We start from the raw sequence: 27,687 nt of genomic DNA on the forward strand, positions 1-27,687 counted from the left end.
GGCACCCAGCGAGGTGGGTAAGTAGGGGACACACATCCCAGAGACCAATAACCGTGCTGCGTTACATGCTGACAACTCAGCCAGCACTTCTGGTTACCACATGGGGCTGAACAACCGGACATCGGCAGAGGGGAAGGGGCTCCTGTGTCCCCCAGCACATCGGCGTCCGCATGCCGGTGTCCCATCTGGGAAGGCTGCCCTGGCGGCAGACCCGAGGGCTGTGCTGGGCAGCGCTCTGCTCCCAGGGAGGACAGCTGCTCCTGCCTGCAGCCAGCCCTCGCACACCGGGCAGCGGGGCACGGTGCTGCACAGCCGGCTCTGGCTCACTCAGCAGCGCTGCCTCTGGCTTAGTGCTCCTCCGGGGGCACTCGAGAAGGGGGAGAGGAGCCCGCTCTCGCTGGCAGGTCTCGGTGCTCTGGGACTAATGGGAATAAAGACAGCAAAGGCTTAGACTGGTCATTAGCCGTAGAGCCGGCTCTAAATATATTTCAGGGAGTGGATTCTGGAAGAAGACGCTGTTTCTTATGTCACTTTCCACATCTTGTTTGATTTTGTATCGGATTTTTCATCCTGATGTTCTGCTGCACGTTCTCTTATTTTAGGCGAAGAGATGACAAGGAAGGTGCCCTTTGGCAAGAATATAAAGGGCAACAAAGTAGTGCCGAGCCAGTCTCCCCGTGCAGAGGGTGCTAAATCCCTAAGGCTAGATTTTCAAAGGGATTTACATGTCTAAATGCTGCAAATCAGCATCCGATGGTGTCTCAATAATTTTGCATAGCTGCTCCTTCCCATCTACCAAGGAAGTGCTCTGCAGCGAAGGACTGGCTGGGATGGAAGCCTCTGGTTTGTAACAGCTCCTGCGGAGCAAAGCAGCGCCAGCTCTTGGAAGATGGGGCAGCTTTTAATGACCCCAGCATCACCGCATCGCCCCTCCTGTGAGCAGACAAAGCAGAAAGTTTGAAGCAGAAAACATCAATACTGGTGACTGGTAAACGGGAGGGAGGACTGCAGCTGCAGAGCTCGCTCTGAAGCAGTGTGTAAGCAAAGCCCAGGCTGTGATGCAGGCACTGAACCAACTCGCTATTTCAGTCTGTTGATTTTTGGCACTGCTGTCAGCAGGGTCTGTGCCTCGTTGGGAGTAGCCAGGGCTCTGTCTGCACATCAAAAAAACCTGAAAGCCAGCGGTCAACAAGGAAGCTCTGTAAAATGAGCAGGACACCACCATATGCATCCTGGTAATTATGCCAGGAGCACCATGTTGAGGGCAGCAATGCTGTGAGGTACACACCCGAGCTTTCTGGCCATGCTTGGGGAGCTCCAGCACAGTGTCCCGGAGGGCAGAAGGTAGGTGCAGGTTTACAGCCCATGGATGTGTAATGGACCCCCAGGTGTTTGGAAATGAATTATCACCAAGTAAAAGAATTGTTATAGTAACTTGAATAACTTGCTTGGAGTGATAATATGATTTACAAAGCTTGCTCACATTCTCTATCATAATTCATTTGGGAAAAAAATGTATTTCCCTCTTGGCGAAGCCGCAGGATCCCAGCTCCCTGTGCAACATGCACCTTCCCATCCATGGCAGCCCACCTCAGGGCTTCTCCCTCCACTGCAGGGTACCACTGCAGGTTATTTCATCCTCTCTTCCCACTCCCAACACCAACCCCCCTTCTCCTTTTTTGAGCACACTACCAGGCACCTTTCTGTCCCAGCACAGAGGAATCACCCAACTCTGTTCCCCAGCAGCACCTTTCCCTTCACTGCAGAGCATTTGCAGATGGAGCAGAGGCTCTTGTCCCACCCGAGGCCCATCACTACTTTAGTACAGACTATTTTGCCACACAAGCAAGAAACAACACAAAACATAAGTGTGAATGGACTCCCTTCAACTCAGTGATCCATGGCATTGTCCCGGGTGCCAGGCTCATATGGCTATCAGATCACAGCACTTGTCTCCAGCAGAATGGGTCCTGTGGTGCAGTGCTCTGCACTGGACACCAGCACCACCCTGCTCCTTCCACAGGGCAGTGAGAGACCCCCAGCCCTGCAGGACAATGAATAACCGCTGCAACAACTGCACATGGCTCAGACACAGCTACTAGGGTTCTGGCTTGGGCTCTAGTTTGGCAGAGCCCCTTTGTCACGCATTTGGGATACCGAGGAGGGCGAGGGGAGCTCTCTGCCCTCCCACGCTGAACCTCACCTTTCCCTGCTCTCCTTCATCGTGGCCTCAAACACCTCGTCGTCCTCATCTGCATCTCTGTCGTCTCTGTCGCGCATTCCATCCTTTGTGCTCGGGATACCGTGCTCAGGGTTCCCTTCAGGCATGCTGTCCCTCCTGCCTGGAGTCCCTGCAAAGCTGGGGTTGCTCTCACTGTCCTTCTGGCTTTCAATAGCAGAATCCACCTCATCCCTCTCAGCCAGGATGTCGTCAATGTTGGTTTCGCGGTAGCAGCGGAGCGGCACGGTGTCCAGATCTGTCTCAGAGTACTTCACAGCCCTCCTAATGATGCCCGTCTCACAGGAGCCCTGCTCCTTGCTGCCTGCTGGGGACACCTCGATCTCCACCTCCACATGGCTCAGGCCATGCTTGGGAAGCAAGCTGGGTGGCTCTGCAGGCAGTGGGTGGCTGGGCTGCAGTGGAGGCTCAGTGTCGGAGGCTGAGGAGCCTGGAATAAAGCCCAGAGCCCCTGTTCAATCCCAAATCCCAGTGGGTTGGAGCTCTGCATACCCACAGTGTCACTGCCTGACACCTTACCTGTTTTCGGGGCACCCAGCGAGCCATAGAAAAACTCCCACTTGGCACGGGCGATGCGCTGGGCATGAGCTGAGCTCTGCCGGGGGCACGGCCAGGCGCTGCCCTGCAGGGACACAGTGGTCAGTGGGGCCGGGCTGGACACAGCGCAGTGTGGGACCACGGGCACCTACCTGGGGCCGGGGGCTGGTGGGGACGTCCTGTGGCGGGGCCTGCAGCCCATTGGTGAGGGAGCCGAAGAGGCAGCTGGTGGTGAGAGAATGGGGATCCCTTCTGCCTTCGTGGGGACGTGTCTCCCCTGGGGACCTGCAGCCAGCCAGGAGTGGGTCAGACGCAGAGGCCTCCAGCTTCAGTCTGCGGAGCAGCTGTTCTTGGGGCTGGGGCTGCCCAGGTGGCACACGCCAGCCCCCAGCGGGCTCTGCGGGGCCATTCTCCTGGGGCCCGCTGAGGGGCCGCACGCTGGCCTTCTCGATGAAGCGGAAGGTGACAACGGAGCTGCGTCCCTCTGGGGCCACCAGTGGGCTGCGGCTGCCGGGCGAGGTGAGACTCGGGGCGGGATGGCCCCTCCGCGGGGTGCAGGGGGCTGTCAGCCGCCCCCCACCCGGGCAGCCCCCGTTGCCAAAAGACCCCATCTCTGTTGGCTTGCGAGCCAAGGAGCCGGTGCTGTTGTAGAGGCCAGGGGGGCAGCGGTGGGTCTCGGGGGCCAGGCCCTTGCGCAGGAGGTGCAGGCGACCAGCATTGAGGTTGGGGGTGAGGCAGCGTGGGGGGCTGTGCCGGCCTGGTTCAGGGCTGGAGGAGATGGGTGGCCAGGGCCTGCGGTCCCCATGGTGGGAGAAAGGTGTGGGTGAGGCGGTGCAGCCCTCGGCTGGGGGCAGGCGTACAAGACTCCCCGCCTGCGCCATGCTGACGGGGTGAGCACAGGTGTCAGAGCTGGAGCTGGACAGGGTGAGGCATCCTCAGGCAGCCCTGGAGGGCAAGGAGAGGCTATTAGAGAAGGGGAGCAAAAATGGGGGAATGCAGATACCATGACGTTGCTTGAAAGTGGATGTAGGTTGGAGATTGGCCTGAGCCTGGGGACAGGTGGCCTGAGTGCTGCTGTCCCTGGCTCCCCTTGCTCGTCCAGCACCGTTCCACAGACCAGCAGCATACAGATGCGGTGGGAGCACATGCTGTATACACTGAAATTAGTTTCATTTAGCCTGATTTAGGCTGAATATTTTACTACCTGTAGCCACCTAATATCACCCTATATCATAAGGGGAAAAAAATGATATATGGGATCACTGAGATATCCCCAAACTGAAGGAATTTGATACCAGCAGACCAAGGATGAAGCCTGTCTCTTTGGAGGTCAGGTTGTGTTTTAAAGTGTGTCACCCATCACATGCCGCAGCCACAATCTGTGGCACAGACAGAGCTGTCAGCACCGGTGGATCCAAACAGAGGCAGCTGAGACAGCCCTGCCTGGGGGCCGAGCATGCCTGAGCCAGCAGCACAGCTCGGGACACCCCGTCGGGACACCCATCACCCCAGGGCAATGAGACACAGCGCAGGATGGGAGGACATGGCGCCTGGCGGCCCTGCAGGCAGCACTGCCAGCTCTACTCTCTCAGCACATCTCACTCGTGGACTCTTCTCCTGAGTCCTCTGAGCTGCCGGTTTGCAGGAAGGGCTTTTTGTTCCCCACGAGTTGCAGAGGTACCAATTCCTGCGCTTAGATCTCAACACTTGAAAGCAAAAACCCAAATATCAGTGGGGGAAAGTGTGTTTTCTTCTCCCAGCTGCCGAGAGCAAACCAGACAGGGTTAAACTGAAGGCCGCAGGACTGGATTTTCAACAGTGTTTAGGCTGAGGAGATGCAGAGACATAACTCTTAATAAAATAGCCAAAATCACCCACATGGGGCAGACGTCTCTATCTGCACTACTACACTTGCAGCACACGTGGCTCCTACCGAGCAGCAATCCATAACCCACTGCCTGATGAAAATACTCTCCCGTTTAAGATGTCAGTTACTGTTTTTATAATTCTTTCTCCTGTTATGGTTGTATTCCTGTTCAAGGTTGCTTAACTGATAAATAACACAAATGCTGGGTTATATATTTCAAGCTAAACCCCACTTTTATCTAAATACAAACTGACACACATGCCAAGGAGAAAAGTTATCACTAGAAAGTAGTTGGCATGCACTGTAACATAAGGAATCTATAAAAAACAGCCCATCGCAATGCAGGCGAGTTACTGCTAAAATAAACGGGATGAGCACAGCATGTCCTCCTCCTTATCGAAGGGGAATTATCAAATGCAGAGCAGAGGTCATGCCCGCCTGCAAGCCTCTGGAGCAGGGCTGCCCTCCCAGCCAGCAGAGCAAGCCTTTCTTCAGCGATGAAAGGTAAAAAGCACAAATGCAACACAGATGAAAAATCAGTGGCATAGTGAGGCTTCCTGCTCGCCGATTTGAATTATGAATCAAAGCGATGCTCTTTACACCGCTGTGATGAATGGTTGTGCTGATGGCACCTGAGGGAGGCTGCCGCGAGGCAGGAGCTCCCATGCCCAGGGAAGCCACGGGCAGCACAGGACACATGTCACAGGGGACAACTCAGGAGCAGCAGCGTGGCAGGCAGGGGCTGCATATCTATCGGGAATTTCATTTGTTCGACATAACATCTCGCCCCTCCAAGGCACTCTCTACTGCTGGCTGTCCCCTCCGAGCACCAAGGCGGTGCCGGGGATTCCCCCTGGCTTCGGGGCTGTTCCTGAGGGACACGGCCGTGAGCTGCTCGCCGTGCCAGCGCTTGCCCGGCTCAGCGGGGCAACGCGGGTGAAGCAGCAGACGCCCGGCGCTGCTTACGCTGCAGGGGAAGCGCACACCCACGCGAGGTGTGTGTAGGGCCAACGCGCGCACGCTGCGGGAAGATGCCGGGGATGAGGCAAGAAACGGAACAGAGAGGTAAGGCGCTGAACTCAGGACGGGTTGTGCTGCCGTGCCGGGCATGGGTCCCCTGCCACCAGCGGCAACTGCGCACGGGGACAGCCGGGCTGGGGGGGCTGCGGTCCGGCGGGGACGGCCTCGAGGAGCCTCCGCACTGGAAGGACACAGAGTAACGTGGGGACAGCGGCCGCCCAGGAGGAGAGCCCGCAGTCTCTGTGGCCGGGGCACAAACAGGTGGCGGCAGCGAAGCACCCCTTACAGAGGGATCGCCGAGGCGAGGACGTGCCCCCCCGGGCTGGGGAAGGACCCGCGCCCCCTCCCTCTTCCCTTGCCCGGCCCGTCTCGCCCCGCGCCTCCGTCTGCTCGGGATCAGCCTTGAGTGGATGTGACAGCCAGTCGGATGAGCAGAAGCCCGCCCGGCCCTCCTCCCGGACACGTACCGCTGCCCCCGCAGCTCCGCACAGCTGCTCAATGCGGACGCCCGGCTCCCACCCGTTCCGGCCCGCAGCAAGTGCCGCAACTTTCCCCGCGCCCCCGCCGCGATGCTCCGGCCTCCGGCCCCGCAGCGCTCCGCTCCCCGCGCCTTACTGCCACTGCCGCCGCCGCATCCTGTTTCGAACTGCTGCTGCTGCTGCTGCTGCTGCTGCTGCTGCTGGCACGGCACGGCACGGCACGGCACGGCACGGCACGGCACGGCACGGCACGGCACGGCACGGCACGGCACGGCACGGCACGGCACGGCCCGTCGGGCGCGGTGCGGTGCGGTGCCACCGGCCCCAGCCCGCCGCTCCCCGCCGCGCTAATCCCGGCGCGGGGCCGTCACTCCGCCCCGCTGACAGCCCCGGCAACCAATGGGAGTTCCCGCAGGGCGCCGCGCCCCGCCCCGCCCGGTGGCACCGGGACACGCGGCGGCGGGGGCGGCCGGACCGCACCGTGCCGGGCCCGTTGTGCGTGCCCCGGGATGACATCACGCTCGTGTCCGTGTGCTCGTTCCGGTAACACCATGATCATCCTCATGCCCAGGGCGATGCTCTGCTTATGTCCGTGAGCGTGTCCCTAGGTAACGCCGTGCTCATTCCGTGTCCCGTCGTGCCTGTCCCCACGTGCCACCGTGAACCTGTTGGTACGCACCTGTGGGTGTGAGCACTGCCGCGGGAGGTGCGTCCCTGAGCAGCAGTGGGCACATTCCCGTGGGAATGCGTCCTGCTCATTGCCACGCTGCTGTGCACTGCGCACCATCGCTGCTTGGAGTCTGCAGAGACAAAGGGCCAAAAGCTTCCCAAGCCATGGGAAATACCACTGTGGTGTCAAAAAACCGCACCAATGCTGGGGAATAAAACCATCCCATGCATTGCCTACTGGGGCAGTGGGTGCTGGGGTCTTGGCCACCGTGCTGCCAGCACCAGGCCTACACATAGCAGCAGCTGACAGCAGTGCTCATCTCTTGCCCAGGCTGCTGGATCAATGCAGTATTAAACAGTCCTTTATTACCTAGCCTGGCAATTGTTACCATGGGCGTGCAGGAGGAGAGGCCCAGGAGAGCGGGTGTCCCCTGTGCATGCAGTGCTGCAGGAGGAACATAGGCAGAGCACCCTTCTGGATGCAATCCCCACCAGCAGTGAGTCCGGCTCCATGCCTGCCTGCCCTTGCTATCACCCAGAAAGCGTGTCCTTTTGTCCCTGCCTGGGTGTAGGGACATGGGGAGGGAGCAGCCCGCTCTGCTCATCTTTAATGCATAGAAGCACTGCCATTTTCTCCCCTCCTCCTGCAGGCTGCTGCCTGCACAGCCCCTCTCCCCCACACCGGGGACTGTGGGTCCCCGAGCTGCCTTGCACTGACAGCTTCCTCGGCAGACTGGAGCGGAGCTGGGCTAATTAGGGGCCTCACAGCCACGGGATCAACGACCTGATTCCTTCAGCAGCTTCTTTGATGGCAGCAGGGTGGGGGGAAGGCTTTTCTCTAAGCCAGTGCTGGAGTGTCAGATTTAACCAAGTGGAAGGGCTTCGAGCTCCCCAGTATGCCCATACCAGGGCCCTCCCAGTACTGCCATTTCCCACTTCCACCTCCTGCTTTGCTGTGCCCCCTTGCCTTCCCACAGCCTTCTACCCTCTCTGCTTGCTGTCCTTTGGGCACTTTGACCCCTCCAGTCCATGAACACAGACACCGTATCACCCTGCATGGTCCCACTTAGCCACACGTCACCCCATCCCACCTCCTGGACCCTGCCTGGTCCAGTCCTGGGCAGTGTCCAGCAGCACTTTGCATAACTGCTGCTGCCTTTGTCCTTGCTCACCTCCACAGACCAGTGCTGCACCTGTCCCTCCTGCACCCAGTTATCACCAGGATGGCTCAACCATGACCGTAGTGCTTGCAAGGCACCATCAAGGACATTGGGCTGTCCCAGCCACCACACAGAGCCCAGTGGCAGGAGAGACCCACGTGCTGTGGCCCCCATCACATCCCAGAGCGCTCAGGCTGCTGACCAATCCAGCAGGGCAGTGCTTTGGCTCCAGAGTATAGCACAGAGTATAGCACAGCCCTGCAGATGTGGGTGTCCCGCTGGCAGGTGCTTCTTTCTAGTGGGCTGAACCACGGTAATGCAAACCCAGTCCCACAGGAGGCTGCTCCCAGTGAGGAGCTGAGTTCCTCTTATCTCCAAACTGAGTGCTCAAGGCAACTGCTGAGGTCGCTGTGTTCCCCCAAGGCCCAGACTTAACTACATGGCTCTAATTAATCCCTTCTGTGCCAACACCCAACCGCATCCTCACTAGATATTAAAAACCCACTGCAGTACAAACCAAGCCTTTAATGGGCTGCTGCGCTTATCTGCTGTCCCACCAGGCACTGGTTATGGATAAATGGTGCAGACACCCTGCCCTGACACTCACCACACCATCCAGCCCCATGCAGCACAGAGCACATGTGGCACCTCCTGCTCTCCAGCTTGGGGGCACTCACCTGGCTGGGGGTGGGTGAGGACATGGCCCTGGGTGCCTGCCTGCACCAGCATTGCTCCATCAGGACGAAGGCAAAAACGCCATCATGGTAGAAACTGTCCTGGGAATGTGGGAGGTGGGGCCTCAGCACAATTTGAGCCATAAATAATCTCCCTACACAGCAGTTAAGGGAACAACTGTGTGGGAGTATCTCTTGGTAAAAAAGATGCTCAGGGAAAAGATGGTCTTGAAGGAAAGCAGTTGTCAGGGTCTGGTTGTGGGGTGTGTGCTGCGGTGAGCTGATAGGCTCAGACCCGCAGGGAGGAGAGGTTAGCCTTGAAAAAGGCAGCCCTGCAGGTCACTAGTGTGGGCTCCTAGCAGGCAGCACACGGCACAGATCCTTGGAGCTGCTCTCCAATTGCAGCAGTATGGAGTGATGCCCTCTCTCCTTCTTTGGATTCACATGGAGAAAGGCAAAAGGGTGCAAAGAGGATCAGCCAGTGGATGCAGGGACTGTTTGCTGTAGAAGTGGGATGGCGAGCCCCAGGCATGCTGCCTAACAGCAGGGAGGGAGCGTGGGCACATACGTAATTGTGAAAAGTGTGGAAACTGAAATATCAGATGAGGAGGAGTAATTACAGGTGTAGTGACAAAGCTGAGCATCCAGACCAGACACCAGGCAGTCTTCCAGTTGCCCACCTGGGCTTTGCTTTACTTTGATTTGATTGTAGGTTTCTTTAGATCTCACCATTTTAACCCTAACTGTAGACTCAGATTGTCTATGGTAGAAAACTGCGAACAGTCCAAAGTCTTTGCAAGGTTGCAGGCACTTGGCCAGTGAAGTGCTCAGCCACCACATCAGGGGACCATCTTAGAACCTGTAACAGCCTCCTATCAACAGAGCACATCACCCAGACTACCCTGAGCCTCAGCAGGCCTGGGAAGCTCTGCCATCCTCAGAACATGCCTTTGACATGGAAATAGCTGCATTAACAGTGCAAGAGCAAGCCAGGGGTCACAGGGGGAAGGACTGGCCCAAGCTCTGCCACAGACCAGGGAACCAAGGCCTGGGCTCCTGGCCTGTGGGCAGCCCTCCTATCCACAGGGCTCCTTCCGTGCTGGCCCCAGTGTCCCAAACATGAGATCAAGAGCATGCCACTGTGCTGGGCACCTCACACACAGACACCAGCAGAGTTGGCTGATGTTTGTGTGCTTCAGCAGGACATCCATGAGGATGACACTGGCAGGATCAGCCCAAGGCCTGGCTCCCAGCAGCCAGACCCATGTGCTGACAAGGGAGGCACAGGAAAGCTGCAGTGACCATTGTCAGCTAATCTGCTCCCTCCCCCTGGCTCAGCCCACTCCTCGTCACCAGGATCAGCTCAAGGCCTGACGCAGAAAGCTGTCCCCTTGCAGGGCATCAACAGCACTGGGTGACAGCAAGCTCACTCGTGTCACCCACTAAAGGACTGTACTCAGCTGTGCTACTCAGCTGTGGTCCTGCAAGCACTGTGGCATTCAGCCCAGAACTGCTGCTGAACAGGAAGCTTCAGAGTGTCCAAAATGGTATCTTACATATGGAACAGAAGTGAAGGGCAGGGGCCTGGTGAACCATAGGGTGCAATCCTCCAAAGAAAAGCAAGCACCCCCAGCTCACTTCACCCATCCGACCAAGGGCAGCCACCTGGCCAAGGGCAGCCTCCAGCCCAGAAGCTGGAGCTCTGCATGACACCAGGCACACACCATGCCAAGGGGATAGCAGGACACACAGCCCACTGTGTACTATCAGAAAATCATCAGGCCTTTCGTTCTCCAGAAGCAGTCAAGACAGTCTTTCCCACTTGCTCTTTCAACCCCAGGGAGCCAGCAGTGACCCAGCGAGAGTTTTAGCCGAGGCCCAACCTGTACCACATACAGCACACCCCCACAGATACTGGGTGGGACCTACCATTGCTGCAGGCCTAGGCAGGAAGCTCTGTTGGACATCTTGATGGTGTGCTTCAGCATATCTCCTGGCAGCACTGCATCACTTGCAAACAGCCTGTGTACAGGAAACAGAACAGTCTAAGCATTTCCCAGCTGTCCACATTTCCTAGTGTCTTCATACCACGTGCCATGGGCAGAAGGTGCAGATGAACCTGCCTGCTAACTGCCCTAGGATGTAAGTCCTGGGAGCACCCATACATCCAGTGGCACTAAGCCTCCTCTGGGCCTCCTCCCACCCTTGCCACAGGTCCAGGGCATGCAGCTGAGACCAAGGAAGGACACTCAGTCATACTTCTGCCTCTGTTACATCCTGCGGTACTCAGACTGCATCTGTGTAGCTCTGCTCTGAGCCCTGCCACCAGCAGGCTCCTGGGAAGTGACTCAGCCAGCCCATCTAGCAGAGTGAAAAACACCAGCAGAGGTTGAAGCAGGAGCAGCGTGGCCTCACTTGCCAGCCCCACATACATGCTGCTTGGAGAGAACCACAAGCATAGAACAGATTGGTGAGTTTGGCACGAGCCAGGGCTCTTGGCCAGGGCTCCTGACACCAAGGTAGCTGCACAGGCCAGCAGTAATGGAGATACAGGCATCACCTCCAAGGCAGAGCAAGGCGTTCCCTGCCAATCGTCAGTGAAGAGCCAAGAGATGCGGCACGTGGGACCTCCTGGGTGCAGTGATCCCAAACCTGCAGTGAGAGCAGTGCCATCCATGCCCATAGGGCCAGCACTGAGGCAGAAAGACCTTTCCCCAGCCACCCTCCTTGGCAAGCAATGAGCGGGCTGTGAAGGGAAGGCAAGATCTTCCTTCCTGGAGAATTTGGGACCGCAAGGGAACAGCCGCTTCGGTTCCCACTGGAGTTGTTATGGCAACGGCAACGGGAGCGGCTCGGGCCCCTCTTCGCGGGCCCGGAGGCCGCCGGCGGCACGGACCCGCTCCTCCCTGGGGACAGGGCGGGGCGGGACGAGGCGAGGGCGGCGGCGCCGGTGGGCAAAGTCCTACCGGTACGGGCACCAGGCGGAGAAGCCGGGCCCAGCGGCTGCGGGTCGGGGTGCCGAGAAAAGAAGAAGCCCGAGGCTCGGACTCTCCCGGAGGCCAGAGGAGGGGCCGGGGCCCGGAGGCGGCGCCGTCGCTCACCGGCTGCGGCGGCTCCCAACGGGTCCCGGCTCCGCGTGGTGCTGAACGGACAGCGCCCAGCGCCGCGCATGCGCACGGCCGCCCGCTAGGGGCAGAGGCGTGCGTGGGGGCCGCCAGTCGGGGCGGTGCGGGACTCCGGGAGCGGTGTGCGTCTGGGAACCGTGTAGCCGCCGGGCCGGAGCAGCGGGCGTGCTAGCCCGTGGGTAGCGGGATCGATGGGGACCTGGGGTACCGGCGTGCGAAAGGGAACCGGGACAGCTGCGAGGCTGGAGCTGCTGCTGTGAGCTGGGCACGGGGACGGCCGGCACCTGGAGCACTTGTGCGCGGCTGCATCGGCCCGCTCCCACCGGACCGTGCCCGCGGGCTCCCGCACCGCCTCCCGGCAGCCATGGGCGGGGGCTGGAGGAGGGGCACGACGCCGAGAGGCGGGGCATGGCGTCAGGGGGCGGGGCAGTGGTGGTAGGACGTCACTGCGGGCACCGGTGGACAGCAGGAGGCCCGTTCGGGTGCAGCCGGTGTGCTTGGAGTTCCGAGGGAGTCCCGCTGGGTCCGCAGGTACTGTGGCGGGGCCGGACCAAGACCGGGCGTCCCGGGACGGCTCTTGGTGCTGAGGGTGCGGGGGAAGGATTATGTCGGGCCGCTGCCGTTACCGCCTCTTCCCGGGGCCTGTAGGCCCCCGGGACTGCCTTGTCCGAGATCCCCTCGTCGCGGGGCTGGAAGCGGGGCCGGGGTGCTGCGAGACTCCCAGCGCTGCCCTGCGGGGCGGCCTCTCGCTCCGCCGAATGCCGCAGGGCCGGAGTGCAGCGGAGTTATCGCGGGGCGGAGCTGCTCGGCGCAGGAGCCGGGTGCGGTCCCAGCGCAGGCTCCAGAGTGGACTGCTGGGGCCGGGGCTCCTCGGGCAGCTGGTGCGGTGCCGTGCCGCGGGGCGCTGCGGGCCGGGAACGAGCGTCGGAGCCGTGAGCTGCCGCGCTGGGAGCCGGCGCCCCGGAAGGTGGTTGCCCACTCCGTTGCTGCGTCTCGACCTTTGGGCTTAGCTGTGAGGGACGCCGCTGAGTGTTTCCCTCCGTCCGTTCCTCCCAGAGACGCCCGGCTATAGCTGCGGGGTGGCGTCGACTGGCTCCCGCACAGCCTGGCTCCCTGGCGGCCGACGATGAGTTTGACCCCTTCGAGGGGATGCCTCCTGGACCTGCCCTGGGAGGACATCTTGGTCCCACATATTCTCTGTCATCTGCCGCTGCAGCAGCTCCTGGGCCTGCAGAGGGTCAGCAAGGCGTTCCAGGCTCTTGTCCAGCTGTACCTGGCCAACATGCGATGCTTTGACTCCAGCCAGGTATGGGGTGGCTCTGGGGCTGGGGAGCTGTCAGTGTGCTGACGTGGGAAAACCTGGCTGCGAGGGGACAGGGAGGTTTCTGCTTGCGAGCTTGGGCTGGTGGCTTGTGTGTCTGGCTGGGCAGATGGGCTTGGGGAGGGGTGATGATTCAGGGCCCAGCAATGCCACTTCTGCCTTTAGTGAGAGGCGTGGGGAGGAGGGAGCCTGGAAACTCCACCTAGACCATTATGGGGCAGTGGCTCATGGAAATGAAGCCAGCTTCAAGGTGGCATGGCCTGATGACTGTCACCAGGGGTTATGCAATGGAATGGGTTTAGCAGGGGATGAGGGATAGCTTGTGCCCATTCTGGGAAACATTGTCTGGGACCTGTGCAGTGGTGGCTACTGCTCTGTGAAGACCCAGTGGTCTGCCATAGAGGTTTTGGAGAGCTTCTTGTAGATGAATAAATGCAGAGATGGTGAAGGAGGAGAGAGTATCTCCCAGCTTGTGGCAGCAGCCTTGACATGAGGTGCTCTGTGGAGAAGAGCTAGGTGACAGTTTGCTCTAGGACTGGGAGAGGGTGGCTTTGGTCACCTTTGTGTCACAGTGGAAAAGAAGAAGGGAATGGGACTCTGGGAAGTATTAGGCTGAGCCATGCCAATCTGAGGTCCCTGAGGATGCCTCACTGTTACTGGGTTCCCCATGCAGATTGGCTCGGCCGTCCCTAGAGATGCTTTCCTCAACCTGCTGAAGGACAACAAAGTGCTGCAGCAGCTGGCACTCCAGAACTGCTCTGACTGGCTGACGGATGGGGAGCTGCTCCCAGTCATCATGCAGAACCACCACCTGCACCACATTCAGCTGAAGGGCTGTGCCCAGCTCAGCTGCCACGCACTGATGGTCATCTCGCTGAACTGCCCCAACCTGCGGCGGCTCTCCCTGGCTCACTGTGAGTGGGTGGACAGCCTGTCCTTGCGCAGCCTGGCCGACCACTGCAAGGCGCTGGAAGCTGTGGATCTGACGGCCTGCCGGCAGCTGAAGGATGAGGCCATCTGCTACCTGGTGCAGAAGTGCAGCAGGCTCAAGTCTCTCTCTCTAGCTGTCAATGCCAACGTAGGCGATGTGGCAGTAGAGGAGACTGCCAAGTGCTGTCCTGAGCTGGAACACCTGGACCTCACGGGGTGTCTGCGAGTCAAGAATGACTCTATAAGGTATTGAACGATGTGGGAAGTAGGGTGCGGAAGGCAGGTGTCCAGGGTGGGCAGACGAGACCTTGGGAGGGGAGTCTTGCAGCAGAGCCACTAGCAGGCCCTCTGTGCTACTGAAAGCAAATTTCCCAGCATGTTGTGGAAGGTACCTGACCATGTCCTTTTGATTCTCTTGGACCACCATGGTGTTGTTTTCAAAGGATGGCGTGTGTGTGGCTGCTGGGAGCGGAAAAGAGGTTATGCTGACGAGTTATATGCATATGGGAGTCTGGCATGCAACTTGCATGTGCTCTGTCTTGTCAGGGTTCTGGCTGAGTACTGTCCCAAGCTGCGCTCGCTGAAGGTGAAGCATTGCCACAATGTGGCTGAGTCCAGCCTGAGCGTTCTCCGAAACCGTGGAGTGGAGCTGGATGTGGAGCCTCTGCCGCAGACGGCTCTTGTTCTCCTGCAGGACATGGCTGGCTTTGCCCCTTTCATTAACCTCCAGATCTAGAACTGCTGCTGCTATTGGGGGGGTGGGGGAGGGGGCAACATGTCACTGAGATCCCTGGTGGACGCTGGAACTGGTTCCTGCTGAGATGTGCAGAGGGAGAAGTCGATCCTGTTGGTGAGGCTGGCCCAAAAGGGGCTCACTCTTCTCTCTGGGGCTATTTAACAGCCACTGCACATTTGTGAGTGAGCTCTGTGTGTGCCTCCTGGAGAAGAAACTCCCTCCAAAGCAGAGTGAAGACAGTGAGGAACTTGCAGGAACACCATAGTGCTGAACAGACCAGCTAATACACAGGATTTATTATTTGTCATATTTTAAATTTCAAAGTTGCAGTTCTCCAAAGAGCAGGAGAATGTTTGAGGACTGTGGACTGTCACCTTCTAAGGAACTTGTGTAGGACACGCCAGCATTGCTGTTGAGAACAATCCACGCTAGCTGGAGTAGTAAGGAGAAAAACTGGCAGCCCTCATTCTGGCAGGTGAGCTCTGGGAGGAAGGCAGTGTGAGCCCAGCGTACATGTGCAGACCTAGCACCCTGCTATAGGCACTGGGTTAGCACAAGACAGTAATTGTTTTCTAGGGGAATATGCTCCTAACTGCAATTCCAGTAGAGGAAAAGCACCAAACCTCATTGTGCTATTGCTGAGAGCAGTTGGTTCTTGCTATTTGTTTCTTCCAGATTATGATTTACATCTCTGTGGTACCCAGACCTGCTCCTACATCCTGCTCCATGTTGCACAGCTGTAGGCTTGCTATACAATAGTGGCTAGAAATGGCAATTGCCGAATGACCTGGCCATACTGTCAGCTGGAGTTCATGGAGTGCTGCAGGTTGTGCTGGCAGGGAGAGCCCAGCTCTTGTTTAGAGTCTAACCTCATCATCTGCATCTAATAAGTGGTCAATCAAAGAGTAGCTACTTGTAGTAAGCAAGATGAAGGTAGTGATTAGGAGACAACCCTGCTCCTTGAAGAGGGATTAGAGGCAGGGTCTGTAAAGCATGTGCATGCTTCAGCTGAAATACACACCAACTCACATCACCTTTATTAACACTTGCACTCAAAGCAACAGTGCACAGAGATTTCTAAAAAGCTTGCTGCAAAACCACAAGCTACATTTTTAGATCTAAAGTCCCGTGCAAGGAATAGCAGAGAACGCCCAGGCTCCCAACAACCATTATGGAGTGCCCCAGGGGCAGAAGCGCAGCTACACGAGGAGAGGAGACTTGACCTTATCAGCTAGGTTAGTTCAGGAAGCTGAAAGCAGTGTCCTGCCTCCTAGGTTAGTTCCAGTTAGTGTTGGGTAGGGGAGTCCCTTCATCCCCAGTGCTGCATGTCCATCCTCCACACCTGGCCAGTGTGGTGGAGGCTGAAGAGCAGGGGAAGAGAGAACACGGCCGTCAGTGGAACTTGTACTTCCTGGCTGGTTTGAGGCTGATGTAAGTTTTCTTCATCTCCTCACTTTCTGGCTTCTTTATGTCTTTGTACCTCTCTCCCTTCGTACTCACCACCTGGTTATCGATGTAGCGGATCAGCTTCTTGGGAGCCTGGAAAGACATAAACATCACATAAGGGCGACAAGCGTAAGCTTGTGCTTGGTGAATAAGGGAAAAGCAAGACTAGGTTGGGATAAGTACCTGTCCTTTATGTTGGGAGTCTTAGCTAAAAATGGGAAGAAAGCGGTCTGAGGAGGGGGCAGAGGGGAAAAGCTGGAGGGAGCAGGAACAGTGCTAGTCAGGAGTGCCAGATAATCACAGACCCTGCAGTAGCACCTCTTAGCTGACTAGTTCTCCTTTGAGACTACTGCTGCAAATTCCCTTGTGTGTTATGCTGCTATTTAGATGTGCAGCCTGCTCTTTAAACCTTGCAGCCAAAGGCATTCAAACTCCTGGTGAGCTGGAACTGCACTATTCTCACCTCTTTCGGTGGAGCGGGTCGATGTGTTTTCTGATCTTCTGCACTATCCACCATCATATATCTGAAACACAAGATGCAGTAAGTGAACACTGCAACATGCATTGCCTAGTGCTATTCACAGCCTTTATCTCTAATTTCCTGTCTGGTTTGGGGCTGTGCAATGTGTCCTACTTGCGTAGACTGCAGTTAGGAGCACTTAAGATTCCCTACTGAATGAAATAGGTAAGAAGAGTGTCACCCTTCTGATGAGAATTCAGGAGAATTCTCATGGAATAGCTGGCCGTATGAATGGTATCAAAACCTTAGGCTGCTGAGAAAGCAGATAGCTTCCTTAAAACTGAGGGAGGTGCTGAGGTTGGCATGCTTTGCCATTAGGACAACTTTGCTCCTTTTCACTTGGTGTGATGGCAGCCAAAGGAAGAGGCCACAGGGCCAAATCTCTTCTGCCCTGAAGAGATGGTATGCCTTTCACACTCCATGTGCTACTTGACAAGGAGTCGAGTTTGAGCTGGAAGCAGCTTAATAGAAGCATCATCTCACTCCCTATTTAAAAGGAACACCAGAGCTCAAGCATTTGCTTGCTGTACTGCTGAATTAGCATTGAGACTTCAGAGCTGGTCTGTAGGTGGACAGCACAGCTGACCACAACTTCTCCCTCAGTACTTAGCATAGTTGTTCCTGTGTATTTTCAGCTATGGCGATCTGCTCTTTGTACCTGTGCTTGAGTGATGTTTAAAGTACAGGATATTGCCAAAATGTCATTAAAGTTCCTAGGAACTTAACTATCAGCTGGTGTTGGCTTTTTTTATTTTGTTCCCATACATTTTATTCTGAAGCAAGCCTGCAATGGAAACAGGCACAGACGGGGATTGTTAATTTTATCTGGATGGCATTCTGCTTTGCTTTTGCTTTCCTATACCATCAGTTGTTTACATCCTCAAGGAGTAAAATGGTGGAAAATATGATTGGATAGATGCATTGAATTTGTGTGCCCACAGGAGGATATTCATGAAAGCTGAGATCTTAAAGTGGATCGATTAAACCACACTGTGGGTTGTCTACTGAGAATTAAATGCGTTCGGAAATGAATAAAGGTAAACCAATGTAAAGCCACCTTCATTCCCTAGAAGTCCATAGGGAGACTTCAGAGAGGTTTCCTTAAATGCACTGCACTTGCACCTTCAGCAACTGAGATTTGATCTCTGTTGCTGTACAGTCTCTTAAAGGTATCTTTAGACTTATTTGGACTGTCTCCAAGGAGAGAGGTATGAATGAGCTGCTGTAGTTCTTACAAGGCACCGTGTGTTACCTGAGCTGCAGTATGATGTTTGTGCCTTGAACCTTTAACTGGGACCTCAGATGACAACACTGTGATTTACAGTATACCTGTAATAGATTGAAACCTCACATAACCAGTGCTTTGACCCCACTGATGGAACTAAGCTGTGTGCCAGAGCTGTAAAAAGAAAACCTATTCTGCTTTCCTGTCTAATCATTATACTTGTGCTTGAATGTGTTTCAGATATACCCAGATAAGCTTCACACAGCATCCTTTCCAAACATCATACAGTCCAAGATCTTCATAGACCATGTTGTTATTCTGCCACCATACCTTTTCACAAACTGCTAACTCCTTCACTATCCAAATTCTTCTTTTCTGAGTACTTACTTCTGTAAGATAACCTGCTTTAGTTCCTCATGGTTGGGTGCTCTGCGGGGCCGCACCAGCTCCTGTGAAGAAACAAAGCAGGTGTTTGAGAAGCAGAACATAGAGGGTGCACAGCTGCCCTGCTCGCTCAGCTAAGCCCAGCTACTGATGCAGTACTACCAGCTCATGGGGGAAGTGAGGTGCCAGACACAGCTCCTCTGGGCTGCTGGCTTGGTGTAGGCACAGCCTGTGCTTGGAGAGCTGAGGGAGAGGGGGGCATCACTTTGGGTCTTTCTGGTATATTGCTGGAAGTGTAGAAAGCTCCTGCACTCACTTCCTATTCCAGCTGGAATATATGTATTTAAGCTCTGCTCACTGATCTGGTGCCACCCAGCTCAGAGTACAGTACCTTCACACTTGCACCTGCTGTGCCGATTTCCACCTTCTCTTCCACAATTAACTGCACTGCTTCTTCCAAGTTACCCAGGGCCATCGCTAGTGCCTTCTCTGCCTGGCTTACAGTACAGGCTGGGAACATCTCCAGTAGCAGCTCCACACCACCCTTCAAGTCATCGCCTGCCTAGTTGGAGCAAGAGAGACAGAGATCTGATTTTGCAGAGCAAAAGTATCGCTGCAAAGTTGGGAAATTCAACTTGCTGTTAGCTGAAGGCTCTCTCTCTCTCATTATAAAGGTGAGTATAAATTCCTTTCTTGAAGCTAAAAGGACGTTGTATCCACAAGGAGAACGCACCCCTTAATCTATTCTCCCTGTATTTCAGTCTTCTTTGAAACAGGCTTTCTGTGGCCTGGTTCATCTGTGTGGTTCTGCTACTTATCTCCTTAGGAATAAATTTTCTGGGCACTGTGGCTCAAATGCTTGAACTCCTTCCCTTGCAAGGTTCTCTCTGATCACAAAGGGATGACACTTCTAAGCACAGGGACCTCTGGCTACATCAGAAGGAAGCACAGCAACAGCATTTCCTAGAAGGGCATGGACAAAATGATTGAACTGCAGAGCAGTAAAACACCAGTACTGAAGAAACAGCAAGCAGAGCTTGAGGTAAGGAGCTGGGGGGAGGTTTACTAAGTGCTGCAATGCTTGCAGTGTGGGTCATGCTGAATGGAGCTGCAGAACCAGGACTGCTGTGCTAATGACTCACTGTGGTGTAGCTCAGTATATAGAACACCTCATTGAAGGTGGGATGGATGTCTTCAGGACTGACACTCAGATATGACCACTAGATGCTGCATCACAGCTAGGGAGATAAACGGTAACCAAGTTCAACTGTGAATGGAACTGGGGGAAGTGGGGTGGAGCGTGGCTAGCTCCTGGCATCCTTACTGCACTCTAGGATCTCGGAGAGCGCTAAGACAAGCTTTTTTCTGCCTTGCTGCCTCAGGACTGGAAAGGATGAGTCAGAGTGACAACTTGTGCTCTTCTGGCAGCACATAACTTTCCACTTGAACACAGTCTTGCTCAGGTCATACAATGGGGTGATCGCAAGCTTCAACAATGCTGTGTCACAGCCTATGCTTGTGGTTCCCCTTGGAGCCAGAAAATGCCTTAGTTGGTACCAGTCGGCTAGTGCTAGGGATTCTGTCACCCTGCTCCACTGTGAGATGTACATACCTGGGCCCCAGCTCCGTCTGTAGGTGTGCACAGCCTTTCATCTTTGCAGACTCCAGCTCCAGGCTCCTGGCCTTTGGTCAGGTCTTCAGAGGGCACTTCTGTTCTGCTTTCCACAGCTTTTTGGCTAGGTTTTTCTTAAAGATACAGCGATATCTACTGAGGATCAGCCCCACTAAGTACAGAGCTCTGTGCTTTCTGTTAGTAGGAGGCTGTTAGTGCACTATCAGCTGAAGTGAATCTTCTCTTAAATGAAAAGACAGTGGAAAGCACTACTGTTCTTGTTGCCTTTGGTGAGTATAGCTGCAGCCCTACTCATACTGACCTGCAGGAAGGCAGTGCTAACATGCTGGAGTGTCTGAGCTCTGCATTCCCATGCTTTTCACAAGCAGTCCTACTCTAGCATTCTCAGGCCTCTTACATTTTGGCTGTGGGTATTTATGGTATTGTTATTAAGTGTCTAAGAATTTCCTGATGTTTGCTCTAACTTTGAACCAAGATGTTATTCTGATTTTAAATCTAGCAAAACGCATTGGTGGTTCCCAAGCTGTGTATAACCCAGCACACCTTGTGGTCAGGTTACTCTGATGCATCTCTTTTTATAGGCTCTTTCTGTGTCACTATAAGAATTATTTCACCTCTTCTCTAACCTATCTGAAAGGCTACATCACGATTCTTAAAGGGTAGGATGCAAGACACTAGAGCAGAGCAGTAAATTTAGTCAGTTTCAAGGTGAAACTCACCTTTGTTACGTGCTTCACCAAGCCTTTCTGAGAGAGAGAACATCATTTCACAAACATTCCCACTGCAAGAGACAGATACTGAATAATTAGGGTGAGGAATTAAAGCACTAGCCTATCCCACTTGACTTACTCTTTATAAAGATATGAGGCTTGATGGGAAGCCCAGTTACCAAAACTAGCATTCCAGATAGCCAAGTATCTAAGCTGTTAACTATCCTGGGATTAGGATTTGTGCGTTCAGACAAAGCCTAGCTTAATCATAATGGTACAGGTTCAGTACTAATACATCACAATCTGGATATAAACAAGAATTCATGGTGCTGATGTGGTTGGGCCAGGCCCTCAGTGCGTGGCATGCACATACAAAACAGTAGCATTAACACACCTCTGAATTTCTGCAAAGCCAGGGATATATGCCTCCATCATTTCCACAAAGGTGTCCATGTCGAAGGTTTCCTCAGAGGACTCTGGTGAACCCAGCTCTTCCAGGACACCCGTAATGTAAGAGAAAAAAACTTCATCCATCCCACTGGAGAAAGAGAACACAGCACAAGTAAGCAGCATCAACAGGACCACATTCTTTCTCTCCATCTCTGTTTGCCTCTGTTGCATCTAATAGAACAGCAGAAGTGCCTATATGGGAAGCATTCATGGATAAATCCAGAAAACTTTGTTTGGTTCACCTTCCTAGGCAGGATTGAATGAAAGCCACTGCATCTGTCTAGATACTGCGCCCTTGAGGATACATCAGCTGAGCTACCCAAAATATTCCAAGTGCTCAAATCCTGATTTTTGTGTTGTCTGGTGTTCTAGGTGATGTCATTATGTTTTATCAAGTTACACCTTCCATGTGATGCAGTGTTCTCTGCTGACCCACTTGTATCACTGCTGCCAGTGGCTACATAACCTGCTGCCTCAAGGCAGCTGTATCTCTACATGTAGGCAGAGTTCAAAACAGGGAGAGCTGTGACATAGCAGTGTACTGCTTAGAAAGCCTTCTGGGATTGTTGTAGATGAAAGGAATTCCATATTCTAACATGTACTACTTGGCAGGAAATTAATCATCTTGGTCACCAAAGAAATGACATTGCTAGTCTGTAATGCTGAAACATTGTTCAAGGATTTACATCAACACCTGTACAAATTATCTGCATCCTGGATATGACTTAAAGAAGAGCAAGACAAAATGCAGGAAAACTGCAAATGTTGCACTTGAAATTTAGCATAATGTATAGAGGGACAATTAATGCAGAGTTCAAGCTAAAACAATACTCAACGTACCTGAGGTCTGCAGCAGGGATGTGGGACTGGATGAAGCACGTCAGTGTCTCTCTAATGATTCTTTCAAGTTCCATGTCTACTTAAATCTTTTCTCTAAAAAAGAGGAGGAAAAGAAAATTCCATGTAATTTCATGTAGTAGATATCAACAAGATCAAAAGGCAAGTGTGCTCTTCCCATCAGAACAATTCATAAATTCCTCCAATGTGGCTTCTCACCCCTGGGTAACAGCAGTCAGAAACTGGCAGAAAGCAGTGTGAATATCCACAGGGAGTACCAGCCCAAAGAAGCCCAGCCTCCTAGGCATCTCCTGCTTGTGTTAATGCCAACAATATGCAGCTGCACTGTACATTTAAAATGTCCCTTTCAGGAAGTAAAGATAGAAATGCAGATATGCCCAGCTGCAGGACCTCAGAGACACCTCCTGAGCAGGAATGCTGTGCTGTCTGGCAGGGAAGTGGTGGCTTGTGGGTTTGTGTGCTCACTGCAGGAAGGGGTGGACCTTTCATCTGCTAAGTATTCAGTGCTGCTTGGACTCAAAAATGAGTGGGAAGAAGGGTAATGTCTCTTGGAGAAAGAAAAACCTTGCCTGGATTTTACAGGAGAATACCAAGCAGGGCACAAGCCAGCCAAAGTCTGCCAGCCAAAATATCAAAGGTCTCCAGGTCAGGCATGGAGTTGCAGTGGAATCCTGTCCAAACAGGAGTGTTGTTGTGCTTGGTAAATGAGCCATTCTACAGGCAATGCAGCTGCAACAAAGGTCACTTGATAACCCAAAGCTCTCAGGGGAGTTCTAAGAATCACAGAGCTCCCACAGAAATAAAGGCAGAGGGAGCTGCCCACAGTCCTCCTTCAGCTGTCAGACGTGGGCCTGGACTGGATCTGGTGGGGAAAAGCTGTTCCTTAGCCACTCCTTCACATTTGGGTCTAAAAAACTGCTGGGTGAACAAACTCCTGGTGTAAGCACAGAGTTCTTCCTGAAGAGGAAAACTAGACCTGCATATATAGAAACTGTCATTAGCCAAAGTTTCCAGGCTACAGAGGTCATCTGTAAACCCTTCTTTACATTTGACAATCACATCAGGCAACAAACACTGAGTTATCAATGCTGTATCACTATACAACCAACATACACATATTAAAACTCAGCATGTGCGTAGGAAAAGCCAGGGAAGGCATCACTGGAAAAGACTGTTTGCTATTTTAAAAAAAAAAGCTACTTCATAGAAGTACTTGCTCTCCTGTAGCTTCAGTTAGAGAACTCCCATCTAACAAATGGGAGTTAAAGAAAACAAATGTTTTCAGGTAGGAGCTCTTCATACAGAGCCCAAGTGAGCTCTTGTGCGCTGCTTTTGTCTTTCATCCCTGCTGTAATCCTTTGCTGCTTCTCTCAGTGTTGCAGATGTAACAGCCTGCAAGTGTGGCAGCTGGCTGTAAAAACTACCATGTGTTAAAGCATCTTCCTGTTGCTCATTTCTTGTTTTTGTATTTTGCATGTTCTCTAGTGCTGTGACAGAAATTAGGTGATCTTTGTTATCTTTGCAGCGTACCTGGAAAAAAATGTGAGCTTTCTTCCATCCTTCTCAGACATTAAAAAACCCGTGGTAAGATTCTGAATTTCAGTGATGGCAAGAATACTGTCCTATGCACGTGGGTTTTTTTCCAAATTGGAAGCTGAATCTGCAAGTGCTGGCAATGACCAAGTCTCCTAAACTTATACTTGAACAAGTCCAAGCAAAGTAACCTTCCTTTCACAGAAATAAGAGGTGGAAGACCAACATATAGCAATAAAAATGCTTTCTCTACTATCAATCCTGTCAAGAAGAATGCTTGCTTCCTTCCTTCCTCCTCAGTCTTCATAACATCTGGTGAACTGAAATCTAAAAGATGTTGTCCATTTCCATGAATAAGCCAATATTCTGTATGAGATACTATATAGTAACCAATAAGATTTTCTGACAACCCAATTACCTGAACAACAGAGTACAATTCACTATGTCAAAGGCACTTTTGTGAGGTTCATAAATTAGCTGCTGGTAATTTATTCTGATCAATAGAACAGGTAAAGTCACTCATCTCCGTAATCAAAGGCAAACGTCAGACTGAGACAAGAGAAACAGCAAAAAATAATTTAGAAATGGTGTTGTAGAGAAAGGAAGCTACTAGCTGTTCTTGAATCCAATAGCCATAAGAAATACTCTTTTGAAGTGTCTGAAAATATTCAGATGATTTCCTGCAGAGTTAACTATGCTGTATCTGAATAAAGGCCATTTCCTTCTGTCTACGAGAGCAAGGAAGGCACCAGGTTCTCACCACTGGGCATAAATTTTCTCTGGCATCTCACACAAATCCATCCACCAGCACACTCAAGATTTAAGGTCATATCCAGAGAAGCCAAGCTGCCAACGTTAGCCTGCCTTTGAAGATAGGAAACCTTTTAATGACAAAAGCAGTCTTACAATGAAGGATAGAAGGAGGTGAGGTGAGTATTTCTTCATGGGTCAGCCATTGCCCTTTGCCTGGGGAATCCATTTCTGCTCCTATAAAACCACAGGAACAAACCTTCTGAGAGACAAATGCACTTGCATTTAATCACATACTGCCAAGTGGGAGAGATTTTATTCCCTGGTAAACAGACTTACAAAACTTAACATTCTGGGGATCTGTAATGCACAATGGTCTTGGCCAAATGAGGTTTGTGGAAGACAAGTTCTGATGGTCCTCCGGCCTTTCAGATTTAGTGGGTACTGAAATAGAGGGATCTGATTAAAAATTTGGCCACAAACATCTTAAAATGGATTATTTGGGGAAGAAACTGGTGCTGGTGTATGTTCCTCTCTGCACGTATCTGAGTTTAGAATTTAGGACACCAAAGCACCTTATATAAAATACCTTCAATTGCCACATTGTTTTCAATGGTGATCTGTAATAGTTAAGAGGGAGATTTACTAGAAGGCCTTATCTTTTGTGCAGTTCTGTGGAGGAGTGGTTTATAATGCGCTGCAAGATCTAAAACCCAAAGGCAGGAGAAACTGCTTTCCCAAGGGCACAATTGTACTGAAGAAGCACTACTGTTTTAAACTTCCAGCCATAATTGCAATGCAGCTTTTAAGATCCCTTCTAAAGTCAGCAGCTGATTCAAATATGAAGGTCCTGCTGCACTTGTTGTAATGTGGGCTTGATTTGCACAGCATCTGGTTTTTTTAGTTATATTTGAGAAAAATTGGCTTCCTTTTGTACAACACATGTGAATCCACCTTTCTTCAAAAAAAAAAGGACAAATATCTGAAATGTCTGCATGTCAGCTAGATCATTTTTGAAGGCTCTTTAAGCTCAAATTTCTGTAATTGTTCTTAAATGGTCAATGTGGAGTGATGGGAATGATTGACACCACTTTGGATTTTATATTAACATGACAGACTTCAATTTAGGAAAAAGTTTCTGAGCTAAGAGAAACTGCCATTTGGATGTGTATCAACTTCTATGAGACTGTAAAGTTGTGTCGCAAAGAGCTGGGGTTGCTGCAAGTGGACAGAGGTGCATGCTGTAGGCTTCCAGTGCAGATTTGAGAAAATCTTAGGTAAAAACTTTGGGAACTTTGGGAAAGAGGCAAAGCTGCAGCTACGTTCCCCCCAACTACTGTGCCGCCTGAAACTCTGCTGGCTTCAAACTTTCCAGGCTGAATAACACTTCACAGCCAATTCCAGCACACCTATTTTTTGTTTTTCTTGCCGAAGACGTCCCTGAAAGGACATCTGCGGTGTGGTTGCTGTGGGAAAGCAGGCTGAGATAGCTGGAAACGTTAGCACTACTGACTGCTTGGTGCTGTAACATTAAAACAAGGCTGTCGGTAACTCAGTCTCCGCTGCTAAATTACACCTCCCGCCCGGGCCCTTACCTGAGCAGTATGGCAGAGGCCCAGCTCACAGCCAGCGCTTACAGACCCTGCGGTGCGCACGGGGCCGACAGCCCATCCCGCGACCCGAACTCGGGAGGCCTTCGCGAGAAAGGAGAGCTCGGTGAGCCGCGTGGGGAGGACGGCGCGTTTCTTCTTTCCTGGCACACGGCCGCCGCTTATCCCGAGCCGTAACACTGGACCTGACACACGGGCAGAGCGACTCTGGGACCCGATCGCCGCTCACTGCCCGCTCACCGCATGGCAGCGTGCAGCGCTGGTCTCACACGGGCTGCAGAGGATTTCCGCCCGGCCCAGAGTCGCACCGCACGGAGCTTCCCGCGTACCCCCCAACCCCCGGTCCCAGGAGCGGCGGTGCCACAGGGTCCCTCCGACAACGCACGGCCCAAGCCGCCTCTGCAGGGCCACCCCGGGACCGCCCCATCCCCGCCCGGCCCCGCGCCGCCCGAGGGCCCCGCCGGCCCCGCGACCCCCCACCAATCCCCGCAGCGCGCGGCCGCCGACGGGAGGCGGGCTGTGGGCCGGGGTCACCTGATCGCCGCGCGCCCCCCCTCCCCCGCGGCCTCACTCTCTGCCGGCGCAGGTCCCGCGCAGCGCGGTTGAAAACGTCACGTGGGCGCACGCGCCGCCAGTCATAGAGGCGGGAGCGGTGGGGCAGAGCGGCGTCGTGCTGGCGCGCTCGCCGCGCCGCCATTTTGGTTGTGGGCAGGAGCCGCGGGGCAGCGGTGGTCAGCCACCAGTGTTCTACGTCTTTGGGTTCCGCTTCTGTTTTTGCTGCAATTACCCGGCTACTCTACGTTGCTTTTCTTCTGCTCTGCGACTTGTGTTTAGTGAAGTGGTTATAAAATCCCCTGAACACACGCCAGTTGTCTGTGTCCAGTTCTAAGTCGTGGCTTTGCTGTGTGAGGCAGTGCTGAGAACAAGGCTGCTGCTGGGCGGGCGGGCGCTCAGAGCTGCTGGTGGCACGGGGAAGCAGAAGGGCAGTTTTCAAGGAAAATGAAGTAACGTATGTAAAGCTCTTGGAAAGCAGCATTCTTAAAGTGAATACGAACCGCTGCGGTGCTGTTGTCGGAACTAAGCTCTGTAGAGCAGGACTGCCCCAGCTAATGCATGGTAAGGATGGCATGTGAGGTTCTGCTGGCTTTTCACAGCACCCTTATTTGTGGGCAGGATTTTAGGATTCTTCAGTTCTGTGTCGCTCTGCTTTGCACTTTCCTGGCCTTGCTTGGACTTGTAATACTGGTAATAAACACTGGAACAAATGTAGCTTCTAATAGCTCCCTAATGCAGAGGTGAACTCAGAGGACTTTCGGACCTAGAAATCAATAAAAGCTCCATAAGGGGCTCCTCACGTAAACACACAAAACACAGCCTTGTAGAGGGTCCAGGTGGAAGGGAGCAGCAGGGCAGGATAATGTGCTCTGAGAGCCCTTCTCCTCAGCCATGGGCTGCTGTAAGCCAGGCAGGTGAAGGTGCCATCTTGTTCTGTGATGGAATTCATATTCGTTCACAAACACAATGAATAATGCATGTGTTTTTAATTGGGCTAGAGGAAAATTGTTCCTTCTGCAGTTCATTACTATCTCCTTGTTGTCTAATATACCTGAAATAAGTTGGTTTCGTGGTATTTTGGTGTGAGGGTGGACAATATATGTATTTGAGTAATTTTGACTGTTACATATGCTTCTCTTTGATACCTGAACTGAGATTACAACAAAGAATGTGTTCTATGCACCTGTTGTTGCCCCCTGCTTTATGCAAACCTATTTCCTACAGTGGTGTTCTGCGTTCTTTGTCTAGCCTGGTTT

General features: G+C 53.2%; 3 protein-coding genes and 1 long non-coding RNA gene across 28 annotated transcripts in view; 2 read left to right on the forward strand and 2 right to left on the reverse strand.

The window, feature by feature from the left end:
* Positions 1-10,592, reverse strand: part of PSD (pleckstrin and Sec7 domain containing) — a 34,034-nt gene extending 23,442 nt beyond the window's left edge. For 2 of the 4 annotated variants that reach the window (XM_048946460.1, XM_048946457.1), the window contains exons 1-4: positions 6,131-6,195; positions 2,929-3,721; positions 2,759-2,861; positions 2,204-2,669 (exon numbers count right to left, since the gene is read on the reverse strand). In XM_048946460.1, coding sequence (XP_048802417.1) covers positions 2,204-2,669; positions 2,759-2,861; positions 2,929-3,657 — 1,298 coding nt within the window. In that variant the 5' untranslated portion in view covers positions 3,658-3,721; positions 6,131-6,195. Of the gene's footprint in view, positions 1-2,203; positions 2,670-2,758; positions 2,862-2,928; positions 3,722-6,130; positions 6,196-6,278; positions 6,392-10,574 lie in introns of those variants that run through there. The other 2 variants (XM_048946459.1, XM_048946458.1) reach the window with 2 other exon arrangements.
* Positions 10,593-12,163: 1,571 nt separating this feature from the next.
* On the forward strand, positions 12,164-14,758 carry FBXL15 (F-box and leucine rich repeat protein 15). 2 transcript variants are annotated; one of them, XM_048946488.1, is made up of 4 exons: positions 12,164-12,301; positions 12,987-13,076; positions 13,765-14,267; positions 14,568-14,758. In XM_048946488.1, exons 1-4 carry the CDS (start codon positions 12,179-12,181, stop codon positions 14,755-14,757), a joined length of 906 nt encoding a protein of 301 aa, XP_048802445.1. In that variant the 5' UTR covers positions 12,164-12,178; the 3' UTR covers position 14,758. The 2 variants fall into 2 exon arrangements, with proteins under 2 accessions (XP_048802445.1, XP_048802446.1); XM_048946489.1 differs by having other exon boundaries at positions 12,186-12,301; positions 12,827-13,076.
* Positions 14,759-16,144: 1,386 nt separating this feature from the next.
* Positions 16,145-26,540, reverse strand: CUEDC2 (CUE domain containing 2). Of its 5 annotated transcripts, none has more exons than XM_048946495.1 (11): positions 26,448-26,540; positions 25,862-25,960; positions 24,423-24,503; positions 21,966-22,058; positions 21,070-21,213; positions 20,685-20,746; positions 19,945-20,078; positions 18,724-18,894; positions 18,336-18,397; positions 16,667-16,727; positions 16,145-16,296 (listed from the first exon to the last, which is right to left on the reverse strand). In XM_048946495.1, exons 4-11 carry the CDS (start codon positions 22,037-22,039, stop codon positions 16,150-16,152), a joined length of 855 nt encoding a protein of 284 aa, XP_048802452.1. In that variant the 5' UTR covers positions 22,040-22,058; positions 24,423-24,503; positions 25,862-25,960; positions 26,448-26,540; the 3' UTR covers positions 16,145-16,149. The 5 variants fall into 5 exon arrangements, with proteins under 5 accessions (XP_048802452.1, XP_048802451.1, XP_048802449.1 ...); XM_048946494.1 differs by having other exon boundaries at positions 26,411-26,484; XM_048946492.1 differs by lacking the exon at positions 24,423-24,503.
* A 338-nt stretch (positions 26,541-26,878) lies between these two features.
* LOC125693953 (uncharacterized) overlaps positions 26,879-27,687 on the forward strand; it is a 309,716-nt gene continuing 308,907 nt past the window's right edge. For all 17 annotated transcript variants that reach the window (XR_007377317.1, XR_007377316.1, XR_007377323.1 and 14 more), the window contains exon 1: positions 26,879-26,992. This is a non-coding gene — a long non-coding RNA (uncharacterized LOC125693953). The remainder of the gene's footprint in view (positions 26,993-27,687) is intronic.

The sequence above is a fragment of the Lagopus muta genome, chromosome 5 (genome assembly GCF_023343835.1).
Source record: "Lagopus muta isolate bLagMut1 chromosome 5, bLagMut1 primary, whole genome shotgun sequence".
NCBI classification, from domain to species: Eukaryota; Metazoa; Chordata; class Aves; order Galliformes; family Phasianidae; genus Lagopus; species Lagopus muta.

What these genes read in the sequence shown, in the direction of transcription:
- FBXL15 (XM_048946488.1), top strand. Translation starts at nt 12,179, where the DNA reads ATGGCGTCAGGGGGCGGGGCAGTGGTGGTAGGACGTCACTGCGGGCAC. An exon ending in GAGTCCCGCTGGGTCCGCAG is followed by an intron (nt 12,302 to 12,986) that starts GTACTGTGGCGG and finishes CTGCCGCTGCAG; the next exon opens with CAGCTCCTGGGCCTGCAGAG. An exon ending in GATGCTTTGACTCCAGCCAG is followed by an intron (nt 13,077 to 13,764) that starts GTATGGGGTGGC and finishes TTCCCCATGCAG; the next exon opens with ATTGGCTCGGCCGTCCCTAG.
- CUEDC2 (XM_048946492.1), bottom strand. Translation starts at nt 22,039, where the DNA reads ATGGAACTTGAAAGAATCATTAGAGAGACACTGACGTGCTTCATCCAG. An exon ending in CAGCAGGTGCAAGTGTGAAG is followed by an intron (nt 18,398 to 18,723) that starts GTACTGTACTCT and finishes GTTTCTTCACAG; the next exon opens with GAGCTGGTGCGGCCCCGCAG. An exon ending in AAGCAGGTTATCTTACAGAA is followed by an intron (nt 16,728 to 18,335) that starts GTAAGTACTCAG and finishes CTTGTGTTTCAG; the next exon opens with ATATATGATGGTGGATAGTG.